This window comes from Epinephelus moara, chromosome 1 (assembly GCF_006386435.1).
Source record: "Epinephelus moara isolate mb chromosome 1, YSFRI_EMoa_1.0, whole genome shotgun sequence".
Lineage (NCBI taxonomy): Eukaryota > Metazoa > Chordata > Actinopteri > Perciformes > Serranidae > Epinephelus > Epinephelus moara.
Window position 1 is genome coordinate 12,800,298 of NC_065506.1, and position 24,195 is coordinate 12,824,492.

General features: G+C 40.4%; 2 protein-coding genes across 3 annotated transcripts in view; both read right to left on the bottom strand.

Moving 5' to 3' along the window:
• LOC126406278 (aminopeptidase Ey-like) overlaps positions 1 to 1,948 on the bottom strand; it is a 73,190-nt gene extending 71,242 nt beyond the window's left edge. For both annotated transcript variants that reach the window (XM_050070560.1, XM_050070483.1), the window contains exon 1: positions 1,801 to 1,948. The gene's annotated coding sequence lies outside the window, so the exon portion shown is untranslated. The remainder of the gene's footprint in view (positions 1 to 1,800) is intronic.
• A 2,124-nt stretch (positions 1,949 to 4,072) lies between these two features.
• LOC126406178 (aminopeptidase N-like) lies at positions 4,073 to 23,918 on the bottom strand. The gene is made up of 21 exons (XM_050070369.1): positions 23,764 to 23,918; positions 15,216 to 15,940; positions 14,920 to 15,062; positions 14,477 to 14,616; positions 14,127 to 14,253; positions 12,852 to 13,006; positions 12,243 to 12,356; positions 11,993 to 12,136; positions 11,005 to 11,070; positions 10,583 to 10,648; positions 10,287 to 10,462; positions 9,999 to 10,075; positions 9,712 to 9,845; positions 8,793 to 8,848; positions 8,558 to 8,705; positions 8,366 to 8,457; positions 8,087 to 8,197; positions 7,700 to 7,867; positions 5,697 to 5,837; positions 5,094 to 5,175; positions 4,073 to 4,991 (listed from the first exon to the last, which is right to left on the bottom strand). The coding sequence occupies exons 2-21, from the start codon at positions 15,818 to 15,820 to the stop codon at positions 4,839 to 4,841; spliced, it is 2,898 nt and encodes a 965-aa protein (XP_049926326.1). The 5' UTR covers positions 15,821 to 15,940; positions 23,764 to 23,918; the 3' UTR covers positions 4,073 to 4,838.
• Positions 23,919 to 24,195: the final 277 nt, after the last annotated feature.

A 24,195-nucleotide genomic window follows, 5' to 3' on the forward strand; every position in this document is an offset into this window, starting at 1 on the left:
ACCAGAAGCAGAAATACGTGAGAACATACAGTTTATCAGCTCTTGCCCAGTGAGAGGAAGTTAAACAGACGCATCAGCATTTAACTGAGCTGAGTGAGGGATGATGAATGTGACAGTCAGACACCTCTTATTACCAAGAAACCACAAATGTGGAATTCTGTCCCAAGGATGGATAGGAAATGACATCTTTGGTGAGTCACACAAGTTTTTGAGAATTTTGATTTTCATATCTTCAAAAAGAGGTGAGTCACATGAGTCAGATACCAACACTGTATTTAAACAGACGAGGGGCAAGCTTCAGTCCTCCGTCAGGGTCTAGAGAGGATGCGTTCAGGCACCATAATGCTGTGTGGTGACTAGGGCTGCCACAATTAGTGGACTAATCGACTATTAAAATAATCTGTGACTATTTTAGTAGTCGACTAATCGGTTTGAGTCATTTTTCATAGAAAAGTACTATAAAAGTACCCCAAAATACTCTTACTGCAGCTTCTTACGTTCAAATATTGGCAGCTTTACACACTCTCCCGTGACAGTACATCAGCAGTGTGGAAATATGTTGGATTTCAGAGAAAATGAAGGTCAAAAGACAGAGAACATGGCGTATGTAAACAATGATGTCATGAGATAAGATATGACGTAACATTACCTGCCTGGTTGGGTATCTCTTTCCGCTAATTTCTCACTGCAGCAACATTAGCCGCTCTGTATTAACGATGTTAGGCTGAAAAAACGTACATGAAGGCTGAAATTCAGCAGTATTGTTCTGTCGAGTGCAGTGACTTAAACCAGTGGTGAGCAGAAAAATAATAAGGCTATATGTAATTTTTTAAGCTATGAGTAAAGGAAAAAAAATCCACTAGCCGCTAAGCTAATTTTGTGCAATGTAAACATGCTTAAGCTAACAGCGGGTGACTAGCAAAAAACAATTGTGTCTGTGAACCTTGACAGTTATTACTGGGCTGAATTTGATACGTATGTTGAATTATGTTGATGTTAATCCATGTTTTATGGCTGTTGGGAGAAGTTTGCCCTCAGGACTTTAAGCCAGTTAACCCTGGAGTTTAAGGAAAAAGATTAGCATTAAGGTTAAAATGAAATTTTAATTTAAAGTAAACTTTACTGCACTTAAGCATTTACAATTACTTATATTATTTATGTGTTGTTTTTACCTTTTATGGCTAAAAGCAAAAAAAAAAGGAATGGCAGCGTCTTCTGTAACCAAATGTGTTAAATGGGCGTACAATATCATCTCATATCGATTGCAGGCCCCTAAATCGCATCGAATCAAAACCGTATCATGGCAGACCTTGTAATATCAGTAAATACCGTATCATTCTCTAAAGAATCAATATAATATCATATCAGGGTGAAACTAGTGATTTACATCCCCAATGCACATAGGCAAACATAACATATAGTGGTTGTTCAGAGACATGTGTGTTATACTCAGGCTGTTCTCATGTACTGTTCGTACGTTTTCCTACAAAAGTATTGAACCAAAGTTCGTACAGTCTCAGATAATAGAGAGGATGAAATTATCGTCACGGTGTAGTTGTAAAGTCTGTCTCAAAAAAGAGAACATTTGATGTCCATTAAACTTTCAGACTCGTTGATCTAACCCTCACACTGGCTTTTCTGGATCATATGTAATCATCTCTCTGTTGTGTTTTCGATCTAAATGCCTAAGAAAAATAAAACAAAAAAGCCAAACCACTCTAAAGAGCCTCATCACATTCAGACACAGCATTTAACACCAAATTACAGTTTGATGCAATGACAGCTTGGTAATCTTCTTACCTTGTATGTAGGTAGTATGGACTCTGGATTCTGTGGCCTTTTCACCTGTTGATTGTGGAGTCAGATTTTAAAGCAGTGTTGTCTGCTAAGCTGTACTCACTTTTAGCACTTAAGCTACCCGTCTGCTTGCGCCAAGAATTGCGGCAGATCTCTAATTTGAAAATGTGCCTTGAAGAGTTTGAGTTTGTTGCCAAAGGGGAGTGCTATTTATACCAGGTCAGGCAAAGTCTGTAACTCCCCCTTTAGATCAAAATTAAGTCTTTCCAAATAATCCAGCAGCATATTGCACAATCCTCAACCACAAAATACAATCATTGCACCAGTCTTGAACTTGTTGCGTCTTGTCTTGAATATAAATCCAATGTGGAATATTTTGTCACATTTGTTTTTAGCACACACCATGTTCCATGCTTGCTGATGCAGCATCAAGAATTGTTGGTAAAAAAATTTTTTGGGAACAACCGGATCTTCTTTTCTGACTGATGTTTAAAATTGTTTCACTTCTGCTTGTAAAGCTCAGTAGCTTTGGGAAGGTTAAAGGTTCAGTGTGTAAAATTTGGGGGGATATATTGGCAGAAATTGAATATTAAGTACTAAAATACTAAGTATACTTAATAAGTATGTTTTCTTTAGTTTCATCACCTGAAAATATTCATATCTACATATGTAGCAGGTCCTCATCTATGGAGATCATCATGTTGCACCACCATATTTCTACATTAGCCAAACCAAACACTGGCTCTAGGTAGGGCTAATTGCATTTTTGCTTTTTTGTGTTGGCCACCATAATGAGAAGCTCCTCATCAGAAAAACACAGATTTCTTTCTTCTTTTTTGCTTTATTCAGGTTTTTTTTTTTTTATTATTGGTTTAAATCACCAGGTCTGTTTGTTTTGAAGAGGAACAGACCTCTGCGGATAATTAATCTCGATAAAAACCTGCTGAATGTCTGGAACAGCCTGTCTCCAACATGCCAAACAGCATTGAAAAAACACTGATTTGTGATGTGAAGCTGCTTTATTATGTGTTTTCGTTGGTTAAAATCATTGGGTTGGTCTGTTTTAGCGAGGAAGAGACCTCTGCGGATAATGTGGCTCCTCGTAAAATTCTCTTGAACATCTGGTACAGAAATAAGGTGAGCACACATTCAGTTATCGGAGAAAAAAGGTGAACACACATCGCAGGTGTTGGGCAAGCAGCCCGTCTGCAACGTGCCAAACAGCGCAGAAAAAACACTGATTTGTAATTTGAAACTACTTTAGTCAGTGTTTTTACTGGTTTTAATCACCTGGTCCATTTGTTTTGGAGAGAACGAGAACCTCTGTGGATAATGCGGCTCCAGGAAAAACCTCTTGAACTGAAGACAGAGGGAATTTAAATCGGGAGAAGTTTCAGCTGGTTGCAATTTACAATCCTTGCCGCTGGACACCATTAAATGTCCATAAATCTTACAAACTGGATCTTTAAGTGAAATTGTGCTGAGCAGCCATTTTTTATGTGTGGTAGTGACTCAGTCCCCAGCTCCCACGGTCCACGTCTTAGTATCCTTGGGCAAGATAATGGGGCTGTTCCACTGTTGTGTGAATGGTTGCCTCTGCCACCACTGTATGAATGTGTACCCAAATGGGTGAATGCAACGAGTAGTGTTAAAGCACTTTGAGAGGTTGGAAGACTAGAAGATGCTATAAAAGTGCAAGTCCATTTAAGTCTGTTTCATACTCATTGACTGTTTCCTGTTTAAAAATTGTGCTCCTCAAGCCCGAGCCTAAATACCCGTGTGAAGTCCCTTAGGCTGTTTTCTCTACAGAAGACATTACACAACAGTTTTCACACGCTGTGCAGTATTTCCCGTCACTGGTAGACTGACTTTGTCAGTTTCTTTAACCATTTCATTGTTTTCACCTTTGTACAGGTCATAAAGAGTCTGTAAGCTGCTTTTTAGCTCATGGTGTCACTTTAAACGGCCAAAACAAATGTTTCAAACAGACTTTCTCCTCTGTACTGAGGTGGAAGATTTCCCGTAAGATTCCGTTCCAGTAAGTGCTGTAATTATGACAGCGTGATCAGACTGATTTCCAAAGGAGTGAAGTCACATACACCCACACAGAAGTATGGACAGGGAAAAAAATTCCGTGTGGAGCCTTTGATTTTATCACTTTCAAAAACCACCTTCAAATTTAAGTGTTATGCGCAGACTGAACAGCGGTCATCAGTTTCTGGTTTTGTCAGGGGAAAAAAAGAGAAAACAGAGAAAAACAGACACAGACATCAGGTCTGTCTGAGCCTTTCTTATTTATTTCACCATTGAGTCTTTGCATAGGACTGGAAAAAATTAGTACACCCTATAGTGCAATGATTTATGATGTTATCAAGTTTTTAAAAAAGGACAAATAACAATAAGCCTAATACAAATCTAATCAGATTAATTTATCCAGTAAGATCACTTTTTACAAATATTTCAACCAGTGTTGAGAATGACGTATATCAAATAAGCTGCAGGCAATGTTAATTTATCATAGTTGTTAATAACATATAACACAGTCATTTTTAAATATGGCATTAAGTTAACATCCCGTCATGATTAGGGTCACTAAATACACTCACAGGTTTCAGCCACTTGTAAAATGAATGCCTATGAACTCTGAAGCTGCTCTGGTGCTCTGCACATGGCTCACATACATCATAGTAAGCAGCAATACGTAATGTGAAGTATGGAGAAAAGAAAAAGACATAAAATGAATGCCTCTCTGAGATTAAAAATAAATGGTTTTCTCTCTGACAATCACAGACTAGGGGTGAAGGTTCAACTTCTTTATTACAGCTACATCACTGATATATGGTTATATAAGTGGTTCACTGATTATAATATGTCGTTTCTTTGTGCTGAATGACCAGTGAGGTATTGTTTGTGTCACTTGTCTTTACCACACCATTTGCTGATCATGATGATTATAGTGATTGTCATTCATTATGTATCCCTGACGGTACAAAGGAAAAAAAAGAAAAAGAGAGTGTCTGACTTTGACTTTCTCAGTGTTCTCATGTGGACTCTTCAGTAAACCACCTCAGCACATGGGCTTTGTTCTCCGTCACCCATTTAATGTTGGCTGTTGTCTTCTCTATAGCCTGCTCCAGGGCCAAGGTGGCGGAGCCAAAACCAATGTGGAGGTTGTCTTCTTTGAATTTCCTCAGCTGAAGGGAGACGCAAAAAACAAAGACAGAAAAACTGAAACCTCTGAAAACCCTCAGGGAAGTGTGTATTTCAGTGTGGTTGCGGCTGTGCGGGCTGCATACCTCCTGCAACTCAAACTCTGTAGAGAATCTCTTTGTGATCCCGCTGATGAGGTTAGAGAAGGAAAATGATCCACCCCCATACCTAATAAAGAAAAGAAATATGCTGCTTACTTTAAAAGTGTAGTGATATAATAATGGTGATTAGCAGAGGGAAATTGTGTATATCCTGCTGTTGACCCCACTGAACATCTTTCTGGGAAAACAACAGATGAAAAAAACTATAAACGGAGAAGCCTGCAAATAAAGGCTGGTGCTGTTGGTGTGAAGGCTCAAAACAGTTCAACATTTTTAGCACTTAATATAGTTATTCATGCTTCATTGTCAAAGACTTGACTATTTTCCAAGCTAACTCAAAAAAGGGGAAGGCTTGAAGAAATGCTTGCACACTCAGCAAACTGGGTGAGTAAGTTAAGGATAAAAAGCACCATATGTGCAGCTGGAGAAGTTACATTTCTACCTAGAAATCCTCAGCATTTTTAACTTTTACACTCAGCTGGCACCTGCTGTGGATTCTGTGTATCCAATATTCCTCCAACCTTAATTCATTCCTTCAGACTGCTGACTGTTTTTCCATCAAACCCTCCCTGAGGAGTGATCTCTTACAGCTGGAAAATCTGGCTCCATCTTGCTCTGACGAAGTTCCAGGCCAACGGCATCCCCACAACATTTCCGGCGATGTACTGGATGGTAGAGAGGGTGTCTTGCCTGCGGACTTTACTTACGTCTAGGGTGTACTCCAGATACCTGGCTCAACATAAAAATATTCTTTCAGAGCAATCAAATCCAATACACATTAATACACTTACTTTAGAAGAATAATTACCATAAGATCAGTGAATATTTTAAACATCTGGAGCATGTAAAAAGGGTGGCACGGTTGTTACCTTATTTAGTGTTATGGTTGACTTCTTTCCTGAAATAGTACAGTTAACTGAGTTGTAAAGGCGTGTTCAGGCAGAATGCAAGGCAGATTTTTGACACTGTTTTAGCACAGCATTGTGAAAGTCAACAGAGAGACACCGGTGGCTGTGAAATGATGGAGGTTTGCTCTCAGTGGCACGAATTTAAGATTGGTCCTTCCCACTAGAAAGTATTTTAACTGTTCTGAGAGTAGCTGACATATCTGATACGTGGCCGGGCGGCATCAGTGTGAAATGCAGCCGGACGTAACCAGTCTCATTGTTATGATATGCCGCTGGATGGAGTCAGGTTGAAACACTGCTGGTTACGACAGAAGGAGCTGGAAAGTCCTTATAGTGTGGGTGGGAGGGGTAGTAGATTGGTCCAACAAAACCCAGACTCTCCCCTGAGAGCCTGGGATTCACTTACTGTATGAATGTAGAGCCAAACCATGACGTTTTTTGTTGGTAGCGTGTCCTGGAAACCATCAGCAGATGCAGAAGAATACCTAGCGCGTGTGATGACTTGGGATGAGAATGTGCTGGTATGTTTCTAGCTATAGCTAGAGCTAACATCTGTAGTTACTGAAAATTCACGGCAAATAAATACACTGCACTAACAGTCAAACAGTCAAATTAGTGTGACTAGCGTAAGGCAAAAATGTGCTAAAACCGAACTATTGAGACTATGTAACTTTTCAACAACCTAATGGCACATCTTATAAATATTGTGCTGTGACAGTCTTTCTTGTTCTGGTATGACCGTTAGCTTATGGTGGCTAACGTTATCCAGTGCTAGCAGGTGAATATTAGCCTCCTCTTAAACTGACATTTCTGCTACCCTTTTTTCAACCAACATTAGCGCATGCGTGAGGGTTTTTGAAACGTGGGAAAACCTGTTAAAAATAGACACTAAACTCCTTTCCCATTGCCAGTAGACTGGAGCTGTGTGCACGGTTCTGCAGCAGACAAGTGTGTGTGTCTTTGTCTTTTCTAGTGAGTCAGGTACAACGTCACGGACAGGCTGTGAAACAGGAAGTTATACAGTAGAAAGCAGAATGGAGCCCAGTGGAAAGTGGTTACACATTTTATTTATCTCTTACTTATTTGGCCTTTCTTTGGAAGTCAGTGCTGACTGAATTTCAAAAGATTTTTGAATGCTGCTCTGTTGGAGACGGATGGTATTTTCTCACAGCCTGTCATTGTGTGGCACCAGCAAAGAGGCTGTAATTGCCGTACCCACCTGGGTGTTGTTGTATTTCCATCACTGCTGATCGGAGCTGGAGCTGATAAATTCTGGTGACTTACTGCAGTCATTTGACCCAGGTGTGAATGCTGATTGTAACCTTTAATATTATAAAAAAAACCTCAGATGATTGCAGGTATTAGTGGGTTTTTTGTGCAGCGGAAAGGGGGTTAAGTCAGTTTGCTGACTTTAACGCCTTGTTCAGACTGCCTGATATCTGGACACATAAATCCGATCTGATCATCGGACTAAAGACTAAAGGTCTGATTTAAGAAATTGAAGATTGGCCTGCAGTCTGAATGTAGCCTTTGACTCTATACATCATGTGTACATTTCATGTCTTTGAAAGTACAGGAAACAAGCAGTCGAAGGGAGAGACCTTGTACACTGGTGGTGTACGGATGTCTCATTCAAAAAAACTTGAATGAAAATACTCCTACAAATCTGGCTGTCTTGCATACCTGTTCAAAAGCCAAGGTGCTTTGGCGCAGGCCAACGCTGCCCTGAGCCTGGAAGCTTCAGATGCCAAAGTGGCATTCTTGAACATTCTCCAGGCAAAGTCCCACTCCTCCACACCACCATAGGCTATGGCATAGCAGTAAACTGTGCTTTTCAAGTTGGGATGGATCCTGGTCAACATCAAGGCAAACACGCAGGAGATTGTAAAATGAATACCACATAAGTCTCTCTCCTCACACACACACACACACACACACACACACACAGATGTTGTACAGATGTTTCAGTGGCTCTCTTGGGCGAATTAACACACTGCACACACAGTCAAATTTGTGTGAACATGAAATTTTAAACCACAAAAGAACTGACCCTGACTGCTGGATACTCACAGGTTGCGATGTGGGTTTTCCATCCACTGTCTGTACCAGCTTTTGATCAGCTCCCTGCAACCCTCCACACCCGCACTGCAGGCTGTTCCAATGGCATTGATCTGATTATACCTGAGAAGAGAGATGGGAAACACAGCAACATCGGATGACAATGCCCAATATGCGTGAGACTTGTGGAAAAGGTAACAGTAGAAATTAAGTACTGCATTGAATTACGTCACCAAATGGTAAGTCAACTTTTTGTTTTAAAAATACATCTTCTGTTATATGAATTCTTACTGGTCAGTGTGTCCTGATGGTACTTTGGTCCAGTTAGCTGTAATTGTCTTGAAGTGCTCAAAAAGTGGTTGGACTTGTTTCTTGAGGTATGACTAAAATGAAAACATATCAGCAATAGTTGTTATGTGAGGCCATTTTACACTTTCCTGTTAGCATCAAAATGAGCAGTATCTATAGTAAAGCATTATTAACCTGTAAAGCTCCATAAACCTCAGTGCGGTCAAACATGAGGATGTAGTAGTTGAGGTTTCTCAGAGCTGACTCCCAGGGGATGTACTTTCTTTCCTTGGACAGGTATTTGGTTGTTCTCAGGGCCAATGTAGTATTGATTATTTTGGCTCTGTACAAGGGGAACAGATCCTTCACATTTTTTGCAGACATACAATGTGTGAAAGATTCAGTACTTTGAATACTTAGTTTTCTTTACCTTGCTAGGTTGAATGCATCATCTATGATCTGTGCTCTGTTGATAATTGATAAGGCCTGAAAGAAACAACATCACGTACATGTTCAAACAGTTTCAGAAACATCATTTAATACTGGGATCCTGGAATTAAAATTTAAGACCAACTGAAAATGCAATATCAAGAATGAAATTTGCCAAAACCAGCACATTCCTGCATCAAAATGTATTTAGACTTGTCTGGCGTATTACGATGTTCACACTAGCCCCATCCAGTATCAGCTTTGTGATTGGCCAAGTTAGAATGAGAAATAAAATCAAAGGGGATTAATTATGCACAATTACAGGTTTATACTTGCATGTTGGGTTTCTACCAGGACATGTTTACATGCTTTAATGTTTAAACAACACTTTATTTCCACCAGATCCTGGGCAAGCCAATAGCAACTGTTTATGTAATATGGGGCAGGTTTGATAACTGACAGAGGAGTGTCACCAGTCTCTGCTCTGTCCACCCTAAGACGCCAGGCTCACCAAACTGTGATGGCCTATTTCCCACCTAAAACGTTTTCAGAAACACATTTTCTTGTACTGTCTAGCTGTGATTTGAGGAAGTTTGTGACCAGGCCGCCAATGGACAAAGCACCACCGCAACTTGCATGTTTTGCTCAGTGCCACATCACACCTTTCGCTGCTCTGATTGGTTGTAAGTCTCTCAAGTTGCATCCAGAAGCTTTCTGGTCTGCGCCTGTTCATAACACCCCCTGGAAATCAAAAATGAGCTGCCAGGCTACAACAGGTCCCCTTTACTCTTGGACTTAATCAAGTCTGCAACCCTCTTTATCTTGCCATTTTCTGTATTCATCTAAAAGTAGACGTACAGCACAAACAAAACTGTCACAGAATGGAATGAGAGATGTTGGTGAATGGGGATGTGACTCACCTGATGGTTGGTGTTGAGCAGGGAGAGGAGACGATCCCAGTTGCCGAGATCATAGTTCACCCTAAAGTACCCAGATACATCGATGTTGGCCAGCACCCAGTCCTGTCCTGAAACTCTCATCAGACTGTGAGTGTCTGGTGAAAAATATGAAAGAAAGATATGCAGACTATTCAGTTAATGCCATGACCAGCTTTGGTTGACTCCACTCATCTGGTAGAAAATCTTTCCTTCTCTAGTATGCAGGTCTGATCTAGAGGAGAAGTGGGTGTTACTCAGTATGACCATACCTGTCCTTTGAAGGAGCCAGTACTGTTCCTGCTCCAAACCTGTCTTCATCCATTTAATTGGGACAAACCATGTGTAACTGGACAGAAACATGGATAACGACAATGAGTCAAAATGTGGAAAATTCTGCTTTTCAGCCATGTTAGCTGCATGGCTTTAAGGATAGCAATGTGAGGCTGTTGGTCAAGCTTTCTGTCGTCCTTTTGGATGTACTGCCATTAAATTTAGTCCATAACATTTGCCATCAAGGAATCTGATTTATTGTCTGAATGGATCTAACTGATTCCTACTTGAACTCAGAGGGCCTGTCCACTACAGATTCTGGATCCAACAGGAAGTGTTTCTGGGTGATACTTCCTGTACGGGTGTCAATAGTGACCACTGGGAAGCCCATCTGAAGAGTCCAGCGGTTCATGATGTTGTGGACGGTATAAGGAATATGAATACCTGGTGTGTTTTCAACTGCCTAACAACAAAGAGAAAGTCACAGAAAATTAAGAAGAAACACACACACATACAAAGACCATTGCCAGGTAACATCATGCACAACACGTTTGCAACTGTTAAGCCTTTTAACTGTACCAACCTGCTGGAGATGGTCCCACAAGTCTGTATACACTGTGTTGCCAAAGGCGAAAGTATTCAGGTAAGACTGAAAAGAGAAACCAGTTATGAACAGCAAGATCAGGCATCAGCAAGATTACTGTTAAAAAGCTGCGTTAGGCTGCACGTTTAAAAATACATTGTGTTGTAAGAGTCCAACCACAGTACACAGGAAGCGATAAATCATCAATTTCAAGCAAGTAATCCTTAGTCAGAGTAACAATAACATGAATACAGTGTGATTCATCATACCCACAGACTCTGTCACTAGTGCGCACACACACGCATGCACGCACGCACGCACACACGCACGCACGCACACACACACACACACACACACACACACACACACACACACACATTGACAGTAGTAATTAAGTAATGGGGCTGACAGTGAATACTCACACTGAGTCCTTTGGCAAACACAGGCTCAGTGAGAAACTCTGACAGCATCCTGAGCACTGCGGCTCCCTGACAAGAACAAACACAGAAACCACAGCAAAAGAGTTTGTGTTCAATTTAATATATTTGAGCAAGGTGGTTCTCTGACAGGGCAACATGGCTCCTGATTCAGGAAATGACAAGATTCAGGACTGGATGAATGTGAAATAGACTGAAAAAGAAAAGTGAGAGTCATTCTGAATATGCTATAATTATTTGGGGTATTTGTGCTACATGCATTTTCCAGGGACTTAGAAAAGGGGAATAAGATAAAACTAAAACTTAATGATAAAAAAATAATAAAAATTTGATAATAAAAAATAGAAAATCAGCATGAAATGATACCAATGTAATAAGATATTTTTGAGTATTTTTTAAATCAAGTAGTTAATAAAAATTAAGTGTGTGAGAGGGAAAAATTCAAATAAATACAACTGTACAAAGTGATGCAGGGCTGATGTTTTATTTTTAATTTTTTTTATTTTTAATTTTTTTTGTAGGCCAACCCAGAAGTTAACATCGCCCTGGTTCCCTTGTCAAAAAAGTCCATGGGATTTTTCCACTGGATTTTGGATTATTACAGAAAATAAGCTCTGTGGCAAACAAAAGTTTATGATACTTACACATTTTATCCAGCAACACAATCTTCACCAAACATCGCTTTTATGACTTTTTGATGCATAAATGTAATTGCCAAAAAGTACAAAGCTGATGTTGGGTGGGTATTTACTGATAAATTTTGTATTGTGACACAAAATGTTAATCTCTTAAGCTTGATTATAACAGACCTATTTTCCTAGGCATCTGACCAAAAACGCATTAAAAAAAACCCATTAACTTCTCGACGAGGGAACTGAGAATGCGAAAAATGCAAATTAATTTCCCAGTTGTAGGACTCATTCCTTCACCACTCTATCAGATTACTGTGTAAAACATTGGCAGAGAAGCAGACCTTGCTGTAGGAGATGGTGTTGAACATCTCACTGATCTGAGCAGGAGTGTTGACCTCCTCTTCTTGACGGGACAGCGGGTGAGAGGAGGCCAGGGCATCCACAGCAAACACTTTGTGCACATCAGACAGTACGATCTCGTCTTTCTGCAGCCAAGCAGAGAGATGAGTTAGGACAGGCTTTCTGACCCATAGACACCATTGATCTGTGAAATGTAATTGGGCCCTCTGTCTTTTCAAGCATGGCTCTTACCATGCTCCAGGTGGGCTCAGCATGGTCAGCTCCAAGGTACTCAACATATGACGCAAAGCCCTCGTTCAACCACAGGTCATTCCACCATTTCAGAGTCACCAGGTTGCCAAACCACTAAGAAAACACAACATAAAGAGTAAAGAGATAAAGAGATTGCCACAGTTACACCTCAGTTATTCTCAGCACATTCTCAAGGAAGGAAAATTCCCACGAAAACTGATGCTATCTGACAGTGTGTTAAGATGCTGGCCAACATTACCACTAAAGTTCCACTACAAGAAATATAAAAAGCTCAGTAAGCAGGGGCTTACCAACCACAGAATTTGACATCACATAAGATGTCTAACTATGAATACTTCTGAAAGGGAGCAGGGTTAATTTGTACCCAGGAGATGATCCGTCATCCGCCTTTGCAAAGGGAGGTTGAGTACTTTGGCTAAATGTATGTTTACAACATTACTGTGTTCTGCACAAGAGAAGAACTGAGATTGTACCAAATTCATGTCCTGATTATTAACTCCCATTAACTTATTACATGATCTTTCCTCCTTATTACCACAGCTGGAACAGATATGATGATAGCAATTTAAGAGAAATGTTATGGTCTACCATGTGTGCCAATTCATGGGAGATGATAGTTGTAATTCTCTCTTTGTTTCCAGTGGAAGACATGATGGGGTCATAGAGCAGGGCAGTCTCTCTGTATGTGACCAGACCCCAGTTCTCCATTGCTCCGGCATGGAAGTCAGGCAGAGCTATCTGATCTGGGGAGGACAAAGACATCAGAAAATGATCAGAAATCAGAACTAGAAAGGGCCCACAACAAGACATTTGAAAAAAACTGGTGTATTTAGCATGTATGTGATTCACTGATAAGGTTTTAATAATATATGTGTTTAATTGTTTACCATCCACATGTTGTATGTGACACAAGAAGTTTAAAATGGAAAAAGGGAAGTTAACATACTCTTGAACTGATAAATTTACCCTTTGGATCTATTGAAACCATTGAGTCATCATTGAATGTTTGCTGATGACCAAAGTTTCTAAATGAAGCTTGGCACAGCAGGGACAATGGAGCAGATTTGGGGAAAACATTTGTGTTGTGATGTCTGGTTTTTGCTTTTTTAGTCATGCTAGCCTCATGGCTGTAGGGATCTGCAATATCTGAATATCTGTCTGTCAGTCAGTTGGTTGATCGGTCGGTCCACCACTTTGGTCCAGAGTGAAATATCTTAACAACTATTCAAGGGATTGTCATGGAATTTTGTACAGACATTCATGGTCTACAGAGGATGAATCTGAATAACTTTGGTGATCCCCAGACTTTTCTTTACTGCCACCATGAGGCCTACATTTGTTACTGTGAGTGAAATGTCTCAACTATTGGATGGATTGTCTTTATCAGGTTAAATTTTTACTTTGGGTTATGACCTATATATATACCTATAAAACCTAATGATAGTCTGATCAGACTCAGCTGTACTTTGTGTTTACTGGTAATCAGCAAATGTTAGCATGCGAGCACGCTAAACTAAGATGGTGAACATGAAATATTATGTCATTGTGAGCATGTTATTAAAATTTATCTCAAAGCACTGCTATGCATACATAGCCTAAAGCCTCACAGAGCTGCTAGCATGTCTCTACACTTCAGTCTCAATGATTCATCACGATTGGTTCTTTGTAATGTAGTTGATCTTAAAAGTGAAATGTATTACTGGAAGTCATTTTCGATACAGGATAAAACATCCAACAGCAAAGCTAACACATAATGCACAAAATGTTCCTTTTTCCAATTGAATTGAAGACTGAATGCCGAGCTATGTGAGATAAAGGAAATTAGATTAATATTTCTATCATCACAGGAAAATGTTGACCCACCTGACTTGGAGAGCGGATATGTGGCATTGTAGTAATGCTCATAGAACTGAAGGATTGGCCCTGTAACGTTGAGAGCATAGTCACCCTGCTTGTTGTCTATGGCTTTTCTTCGAGCCCAGATTCGAATCTGCAAAGAATTCAGTAGCTTTATTTAAAACAAAATACCAATGATAATTTTAAAAATTGTCCTACAATTTTTTCATCCTGGGGTCACATGAATATCCAGATGGTGTGACCTCTGACCCTTGTCATCATTAACACTGGTTGTTTGTACTGCTTTTGGTCTATGATCAAAATTAATGTGTATGCTGACTACACTGGTAATGTAAACAGGGAACTAAAAGTCTTACCAACAAATTGTTGTTGAGGGTTGATTGAATGTCCACAAAGTCACTGACAATAAACGCCAGCAGATATGTGGACATTCTCTCTGTGGGCTCAAATGTAGTCACTCTGACAGGCACGTTGTCAATGACAGAATCCTCAATGCCTGTTCAGGGAGAGAACAAGTTAGACTGACACAGCATGTAGTTGCTGATTTTCCCATTACTTGCCCAAGTTGTTAATTATTGACAATCATACTGTCTTACACATGACACATGATAATCCCTTTTAAATAACAAGTCAGATATCTTGTACTAACCACCATTTGTGTTATATTGCAATTACTTAAAATTTTTCACTTCCAATATGTTTTGTGTTCCTATTTGATTTTACCATTTGCTTTTGTACTGACCCAGTTTGCACAGAGAATTAGAATGTAAAAATATGAACTTGTGTTTCTAAAACGAACCGGTTTCCCTGCCGTTGGACAGAGCCACAGTGTCTCGGTCGTGGATGATGGTGACGTTGAAGACGGCTTTCATTGCTGGCTCGTCAAAGCAAGGAAAGGATTTCCTGGCATATGTTGCTTGCATCTGCGAGGTAGCGACGACTCTGCAAAATGTTCCAATTAAACATTGACACAAAGTAGACATCAATCAAGCCAAATACTCCAAAGTCCCACCGAGAGGAACACTGGAACTATAAAAAATACAGTCAAGAGCACAGTGATGGTGCACCATTTTGCAGTGCTGCATCATTGCTTACTTCTTTACACCATCCTCAGTGTATTCACTCCTGTAGAAGCCCTCCAGATCATCTGCCAGCAACCCCCGAAATTTAGTGTTAAGTACATATGATGTTCCAACAGTCAGTCTGCTGCTTAGCTGAAGAACCAGATACTCCGTCCGCACAACAAGCCAAGACCTTTGTATTGTGGGCGCAGTGGCTTCACCCAGGCCACTCAGCTTAGCATGGTGCCCCTGGAAGGTGGTGAGGTTCAGCTTGTTGGAGTGGATGATGATGAGGTCTGTTTCCTTCACACATCTGAAGATCACAGTTGACTGTCCAGTGAAGATGTAGAGGCCGTCTGTGTTGGGCTTCAGCCGGGGCCACAGGGTGACATTATAGGAGACAGGAACAAGAGAGTCTGGAAGTCTGTAGTGGTCCCAGGGCTCCTTAGGAGTAAAGGGAGTGGTGAAGGGTGTTGGCAAGCTGGTGCTCTCTGTTGCTCCATCTCCAGGCTTGCCTCGATTCTTGGCCCTTTCCTTGTCATAGGCGATGGACAGAGCTATAATCGTAGCCAGAGCACAGGCCGCCAACACAAGCAATCCGAGGCCCACGTTTTTACTGACATAGTAGACTTTCCCCATGTCCGAATCAGGAGTTCAGAGATGAACTCTCAGTCTGTGTTTGTCCAGCACAGCCGGTCTCTTCCCTCCTCAGTTAATGGTTGAGATATTAACATGGCAAAAAAGACATTTTCAGAACACCTAAGAAGAAATGGAAAAATGCGAAGACCTTGGTCATCTAGTCTGCAACTTGGTTCCTAGATTTGCAGATGTGAAGTAATAGTGCACAGTGTCAATTAATGTCACAAATTACATTTCAGTCATTCACTTTCAGTAGTTATCATCAATACACATCACAAGCATCCTCCACTGGTCTTCCAAGATGTTTCACATAGTGTGCCACCAGAATATCTACATGCAGAACTGATATGATATCATGCATTGCAGTCTTTCATGCAAGGAAGCATATGGAAAGGTTTCCTCTGATCAGCGTTGGAAAGCAAGTTACCAGTTGTTACCACTTGTTTCAGTATGGGAAGCGCTGATGGCTGATGGAGGAATACACTGACTGCTTTGGATGGAAAATTACCACATTGTTATGCTTTTAATTTTGCAGACAAACAAATTAAACAGTCTCTTCTTCAAAATTGTATGTGGCTGATGAATAATACTTATTATATTGTCAGGTGCCCAAGTGGTTAGAGCACACCTTCCATGCACAGAGACACTGTCTTTGCCGCTGTGGGTTCAATGCCAGCCTGCAGCGATTTGCTGCATGTCATCCCGTCAAGCTTCAGTGGGGCGGAAATCCCATTTCATAGTTGGGGGGGGGACAATAGAGTGTGCCAGTAAACCCAGAACTCTGTTAGCACTTTTAGCACTTCCGGTTCTCTCGTCTAAAAGTCAATACGTTTTTTGAATGGGATTTTGGTAAAATGCCTCAAATAAGTTCTGTGGTTAACAAAAGCTTAAGCGAGTTTCAGGTTTTGTTCTACAACATAAAACACGTCAGTAAATACCCTACTTGTGAATTTTGAAGCTTTTACGTGTCGTAAAAAAGGCGGCCGAAATCAGTTGAAAGCTTAGTGGCGGTGACGTAAAGAGTCATGCAACCGTGGAGTTATGTAGTCCATTAAAGCCTAACGTTAGCTTTTTACTTCTGGCGATCGCATTTAAGCTTCAAATGTGGTATGAAAGGTGTTCATATGTCAAGATTATCTCATTGAACAAAACCTGTAAGTATCATAAACTTGTGTTAGCCACAGAGCTTATTTTCTGACATAATCCAAAAGGCAATGCAAAAATCACATTCACTTTCTCTTCCGGGAACCAGCGCGATGCTAAACTTCCAGGTTTTGACGTCAGCCCTGGCACACTCTATAAACAGTAAAATTTTAGAGAATAATTCCAGGGGGGGGACAAGGAAAAAAAGTTGTAGCCTGTCTTTTATACAGCATCTTTTACCGCAATTTGACACTTTAATCTTCTCTCTATCTCTCCAACAGGCAGAGTGAATGTCTATACTTATGAGAAATGGCTTAACAACTAAACATTTCCTGCAATTAAACTGGTAAACTGGTTTATAAACAGTGTGCTGTTAAATCTGCCGCTGCGCACTTCACAACCGCGCATAATAGTCGCTCGTAATGACCGCTCCTAGTCGGTTAGACTGCACGTCTTTCATGTTTGTCTGACTGACAGGTGGAGCCTACAGACAGGTACCCATTAGCTACGCTCCGTCACAACCGTGCGTAATAGTCGCGCATAATGATCACTCCACGTCGGTTAAACTGCACGTCTTTCATGTTTGTCTCACTGACAGGTGGAGAGCCTACAGACAGGTACCCATTAGCTACAAGCCCCTCCGCCCCTGACTGCTCTTGTCCTGTCCTCTCCCTCTTCTTTCTCTCCTGTCCTCTCTGACTATCACTAAACTCTGGCTTTTGAACAATGCAGGAGAAATGTTGCAGTTTATATTATCAGCCTGGGCCTGGGGCTTGTTGTAACAGTAAATGGGATGTGTTGTAACTTATGTAAATTAAACTGTATCTGTGTGAGTGTACATCTTACCCTGCGATGCGAGCAGCGGTGAGCAGCGGTTCCAGCCACATGCTGCCAAACAGCCCCGCCAGTTGGAAAGAGTGTGGGATATACCACTTCTAGGAATGGGAGGGGGGGACTAAATGTTTTAAGATTTAAATAGCACATTATTGCGCGATTATAATGAGCACCGCTTACATTGTGCTTTCAATAAATACTACTGCATTGTTCAAAAATTAATTAATTAATTGTGTCTCAAATTATTCTAGGGGGGGACAGCTTTACTGAAGGGGGAGTCATGTCCCCCCTGTCCCCCCCGGGATTTCCGCCACTGCACTCATCTCTAATATGAGTTTTTGCATTAAAGTTATACATCAGACATGTACCCAGTGGCTGGTTTATTTGGAAGAAAGAGTAGGATTTTCATACGTGCTAATGCTATGAATATAATAACCAGAATGAGTGCGTCAGTGCTCTTAACTTGTGCTCTTAACTATCATTGCTTCTAGCTGCCCTTAATCACTGGAGCATGTGCAGCTAGCCGGAGCTGACAGATGTTGATCAAAGGTGGCATTAAGTATTATGACATAGAGATTTCATAGAGATAGAGATTTCAATGTTTTGTTCAATGACATTGAAAATATGTCAATCAATACCCCACTTGTAAATTTTTAAGCTTTTAGGTGTCATAAAACAGACGATTGCTAACAAGTGGCTAAATGAGGATACGAAGCATCATGACATCGAACCTGGCTTTACAGCCTCATTGCTATATGAATAATAAGTCATGCTGCGGTGGTGTAGTTAATTTATTACTGCCTAACATTAGCTTGTTACTGAGGATTGCTTTTATGCTTCAAAAATCATAAAAGTGGTGTTTATTTGTGAGGATTTCCTTGCTGAAAAAAACATGTAAGCATCATAAAGTATTGCCACAGAGACTGTTTTTTTTGCAATAATCCAAAATCCAATGGCAATCCAATCCAATGCAACTTTTTGCTTACGGCCATGATGTGTGCATATCCTTGTAATCTGTAAATGGGAAACCATTTATTGATTTCTTCTCCTTTTTATTATTGGTCAGTCTGTACTACATGTATATCTAGTACTATATTTCCTAGTATTTTCCATTTCATTTTGTTGTCTGGGCTGCAGATGTTAGCATTGTTGCCTCACAGCAACACGGCTCCAGGTTTGAACCCACTGGCCAGCTTGAGCCCTTCTGTGTGGAGTTTGCATCTTCTGCATGTTAACCTGGGTTTTACCTGGGTTCTCTGGCAGTCCAAAGACATGCAAGTTGGGTTATCTGGTTACTTTAAATTGCCTATTGATGTGAATGGTTAGGGTTAGGGTTAAAATGGTTAGGTTAGGGGTTTGTCTCTATGTGTCGGCAACAGTGTGGCAACCTGCCCAGGGTGTGCCCAAACTCTCACCCAGTGTACGCTGGGATTGGCTCAAGCCACCCAACAAGCGGTTACAGAAAATGAATGGATAGATTTTGTTGTCAACTCTTCTGTGTGTGACATTTATTTTTAATAAAACAAAAACCAACAGGGTGGACAAGAGTCATGACAATATCAGGATTATTTAAGAACAAAGACTATCCAGGAGAAAACAGACCATATTAACTCACTTCTGTGCAGCCTAGTACAATTTGATTAGGACAAAGATCACAGCGTGCTGTGACTCTGGTTAATTGTCTTATCATTTAACATTTACAACTGCTATCTGTCCCTGATGCTCTTTGATATTCTCAACAGTCTGATGTTTTTATGCACTCATTCCTCATATGCTACAGATCAGAAAAGCTCATTGTGATAACTCTGTCAAGAAAAAAACAGGCAATAAAAATGTCATGGTAATATTATGGCTTCAGAGCAGCTGACACTTACAAATAAAATTTTAACCACCAAAGTATTTAAACTTAGCAAAACCTTTCTCAGATGTACCAAAGTTTACCAGTGAGGTAACAGCAGTTTCCTTAAGCTCCTCTGTGTATCAGAATCACTTGACATTATCAGTAACAGCACAGGGAGTAGTGTGGTAATATCTGTCTGTACAGAGTGTGACATACAGTACTTGATAGAAGAAAACAGACTCAAATCAAACTTTGTTCCTTTTATCATGTGAAGGACAAAATCCTGACTGCGCAGTTTTTGTCCTAGTTTAACATCCCTGCTTTCTTTCCTATCTGACAGCATGTGCAGGTGTTTCCTGTACAACGTCATCATGTAATCATCGTACCGCACATGTGGAAGCACATGACAAACACACAGAAATGTCAGTAACCCCACCAGTATTTTAATTATTACACAGGTCTTTCCATCACATACATTCTTGAGATTAATTATACCCCAACTAATGGTTAATGTACAACCCATGTTGTGTTGTAATAGTAATCTATAACAGTTAGCGTTTGATAGTGAGAGGCTACAGCTAAAGATAAGATTTCCTTTGTTACAGGAGCCTATATTTGGAAACAAGTTAGCTGACTACTACTACTAGCTACACTCCCCAAGAATCTCATATGTAGGCATCTGTTTATTAGGCTTTATTTGCATACAGATAATATTCCATTGGATTATTATGTTGGTAAAAGACATTCCTTGTGATAAAGGTACAAAGCTTTTCATGAATTAAAGATTTTGATTATGGAAATTTGAATCTCTGTCTTAATATTTCCTCCTATTACCCTCTGTATATCAGGCAGCAATAAATGAGATAATCATATTACAAAATCTGGCAACACTTTATCAGGGTTATCTGCCATTTTATTAACAAAGATAAGAAGGCTGAAAAGATCAACGAGTCCTTCAGACATCAAAAGAGAAAATAAAGATCTCAACACCCAACAGGTACAGAGCATCTGGAAACTCTCTACAGACCAAAACTACACAAATGTAGACATTCTAGGATCTCACTATAATATGAAACATGCCCTTAGCCACCTATGTTCCTACCATGCAGTGTCTAAAAAGATATAAGACCTACAGTACAAAGGTAGAGAGCTGTTACTACAGAAGCAGTGAAGTTAAGGAAAAGGGGTTCAAAGAGACAGTTCACCCAAAAATCAAAAATACATATTTCCTAGAGATTTAATCCAATTGAATATTTTTTTCTGTACAATCTAAAGACCTTTGACATGAATAGTTATTAAAGGCCTGAGTTATTGTTAAACCCAGTGACTATGACGAGGTGTCCATGTTTTGCCTGGGAACAGCAAGTGGTTTGTAACCTGCCTTCAGATGGTACAATCTGCCTCAAACTTCACATGTTTGATAAGAGTCCCACCCTGAACACATCTATATGCCAAAATGTTGTGATAGTTATAGTGCTACCTAATTGAAACAGAAAATTACACGTTTTATGCTTTGATTTACTTCTCCTAGCAGGTTGACCAGATCCACCTCACGACCTTAATGATGCTTTCACTCACAAAGTTGTGAGTTTTTGTTGAAAGGCGTTTTCCAGCCGTAGCGGCCATTTTGAACATTTCACCAAATAACATGAAGTTGTAACTTGAGCATACATTGTCCAATCTGCCGAAAATTTCTCATGTATGATAAGAGTCCCAGGTTCTTGCTATCTGCGTGCCAAAATGAAGTTGTAGACTTAGCAACACCTTCTGGCTACAGGAAATGTTTTCTACTATGACATACTCCTCCCACAGGAGTGACCAGATCCACCAAAGATTTGGTCAGCATAGTTGCAAGACCTTGATGATGCTCAGTTGTGAAGATTGTGAGTTAACATCGAACAACGTTGCCCTGGCGATGCCTAATGCACCACAAAACAGGAAGTTGTGGTTACTTAAGTGTACTTTTCCAGTCTTCCCCAAATATCACTTGTTTTGTAAGGCTCCGGGGCCTGAAGACGTCAACATGCTGATGACGTGTCATAGTGAGTGCGCCACTACTGACAACAGGAAGTAATACCTTGTTAGACAGTTATTATTTGATTTACATGAAATTTACATGGTGTGGTCTACAACTGACTTACAGCAACATGACATATAATTTGTGTGTTCTCCAGTGCCACATAGTGAACACAGAAAGTTGGACAAAATGTGAAATAGGTCATTCCAGCGCCCACACTCTATGAGGGGTATGCCATCTCACTGCTGCATGCAGTGTTTGAGTTTCACGGAAATGAACTAGTTTATGTGTTTTGGCTTTGTTTTCAGCTCTCTTTTGCAGTTGCTGCAAAAGCAGTTTGCACAGAAATGACACATTTCTGTGACATATTTTTTTATACAGTAAACAACAGGTGTCAAAAAGTTAGATTAAGACCTTCTCCCTCAATTTTGGCCAAAGGTGTAGATAATTACTGCAATTTGTAGTCACAGTCACCTTGTCTGTTCTGATAAATAATAGGAAAGTTCAACATTTAAAAAACATTTCCTAATAACAGGTAAGGTTGGGCTTGTCATGACATGTCTGACTCTATGTGTACTGATAATATATTGTATGTATATATATACATATATATATATATATATATATATATATATATATATATGGATACACAATATTAAATCTCAATGTAACAGACCAGAAGGATTTTGATGCAGGTGCGGTCGGTGCTGTAAGTAAAAAATGATGTTATTAGATAGATGGTAAACAAGGGTCAAGAAAGAAGTAGAGTAAATGAATCACATGTCTGTTAGATAAATGCTTCTAATGTCACAAATATCCCTTTAGGCCAAGTTAATAAGCAATATAAGCCAAACAAATCACAAGCACGTTCCATCTGCCAGTAGAGAGTAGGATAATCTTGTGAGTGGGAATGTTTATCTTGGGCGCGTAAAATCACATTTTTTCATGGAGTAAAAAATGACAACAAAAGAACCATGTGACCACATCTGCTTTGTGGTGTGATTTTAAACACACTCTGCTCTTCGGCTCCCTGCAAGTACTCTGTATTCTTATTGGTCAAAACCTGTGCGAGGATATGAGTAGAAATCGTGTGCTCCTCACGATAAGCCCTGTGCTCATGCATGACACCCGTACATCAAAATAGGAGTAGTTAGTATTGGTAGAAGTATTCTGCGGTTTGCACAGGACTGTGAATCACAGGTGATATCTGGGAAGAACTAAAACTGGGGCCCTGCCTTCTTCCTGTAAATCTTCATTTGGCTAAAATGGGGAATTACATCACCAGCGTGACACACTCACTTCTCTCACACTTTGCCCTTTGACACTTCAAACAGATATCGTGTTAGGGATCAATAGTTCATCTTATCTCAAGAATGTGAAGGTAAAATACCTTTTACTACCTATAGACACTTTTGCATCATCATTCTACCTGCACGTGAACCTGTGACTTACATCAGCTCTGTGTTGCCTCAGTTCCCCACTGTGCAGTTAAGTTTCAGCCAGCTGTGGGAGTTGCAGAGTTTACCTCCAGTACAGTCCACAGTGGATGTTGACAACCGTTTAATCCAAAGCAGAGCCAAGAAGTCCAACTGGGACCTTAAATATACAGTCTTTTCTCAGAACTGCGTTGCACAAGCGCTACTAATGGTTTGCATGCCACTAAAATAGTGGTTACTAGCCTTGATCTTTTGTTTGACGTGGAAGTAGTGAATCCATAGAGGAATAAGGGAGAAAGAGAAGCAACAAAGGCTCAACTGGCTGCTTTGTAGTGACATCAGAAGTCAATCATCTTTTTTTCTTTTTATCACTGATGTCCATACACAGCATTTCGTGGTAAATATATTCTATCCATGCTGCATTCACACACCATTTACAAATAATCAGGGAGCACTCTCTCTGCTGCAGGCCAATTCTAAGAAACCTTCTTCAGTGTTAAAGAAGCCGCACAACATTGCACCAGATGCCAAAGGCTGTAAAGCTAATACACAGACAGGCTATCACTGAACCTTTGCTGTGAAGGAAAACACAACTTGCAAACAAAAGAGGTAACTTGGCATGCAGCATGTTGGATAAATTAACATGTCAAACATGGTGAAAAACGGCACATACCAAACCTCGTGTAGCTGGAAGTCCACCACGAGCTCTGATTTAAGTCTGCATGAGACACAGAAGTTGAGCTGGAATGAACCCGGCTGATGTGAAACACTCAACAGTCTGCATCTGTGAGGGCGGAGGTGGGAGGTTGAGAGAGCTACCACAAGTTTTCCTGGGGATGTAGGGAGGGAACGACTCCCTCAATTCCACCCCACAAAAAAAATCCCTAAATTAGTGGGAAGGGGGGCTGAAAGAATGCGGCTGTATCAACAAGACTGTAAACTCATTGTGGTTGAGCTGAAAGAACTCGGTGCGATTGATTCTCAGAGGTACAGAGTGTTCTGACCGGTATGGTGCAAGCTTCACGTGATGCTGGTTGACCACAGCCTGGTGACTCAGTTTACCTGCTGACAAAGTAAAAACTCCAGGTTGAATAAGAAGACACAC

Excerpts from the sequence above, each read along its gene's own strand:
- LOC126406178 (XM_050070369.1), bottom strand. The coding sequence starts at position 15,820 with ATGGGGAAAGTCTACTATGTCAGTAAAAACGTGGGCCTCGGATTGCTT. Across the intron at positions 14,254-14,476 it reads CCCTCAACAACAATTTGTTG|ATTCGAATCTGGGCTCGAAG; the intron begins GTAAGACTTTTA and ends AATTCTTTGCAG. Across the intron at positions 8,458-8,557 it reads AGGTTTATGGAGCTTTACAG|TCATACCTCAAGAAACAAGT; the intron begins GTTAATAATGCT and ends TTTTCATTTTAG.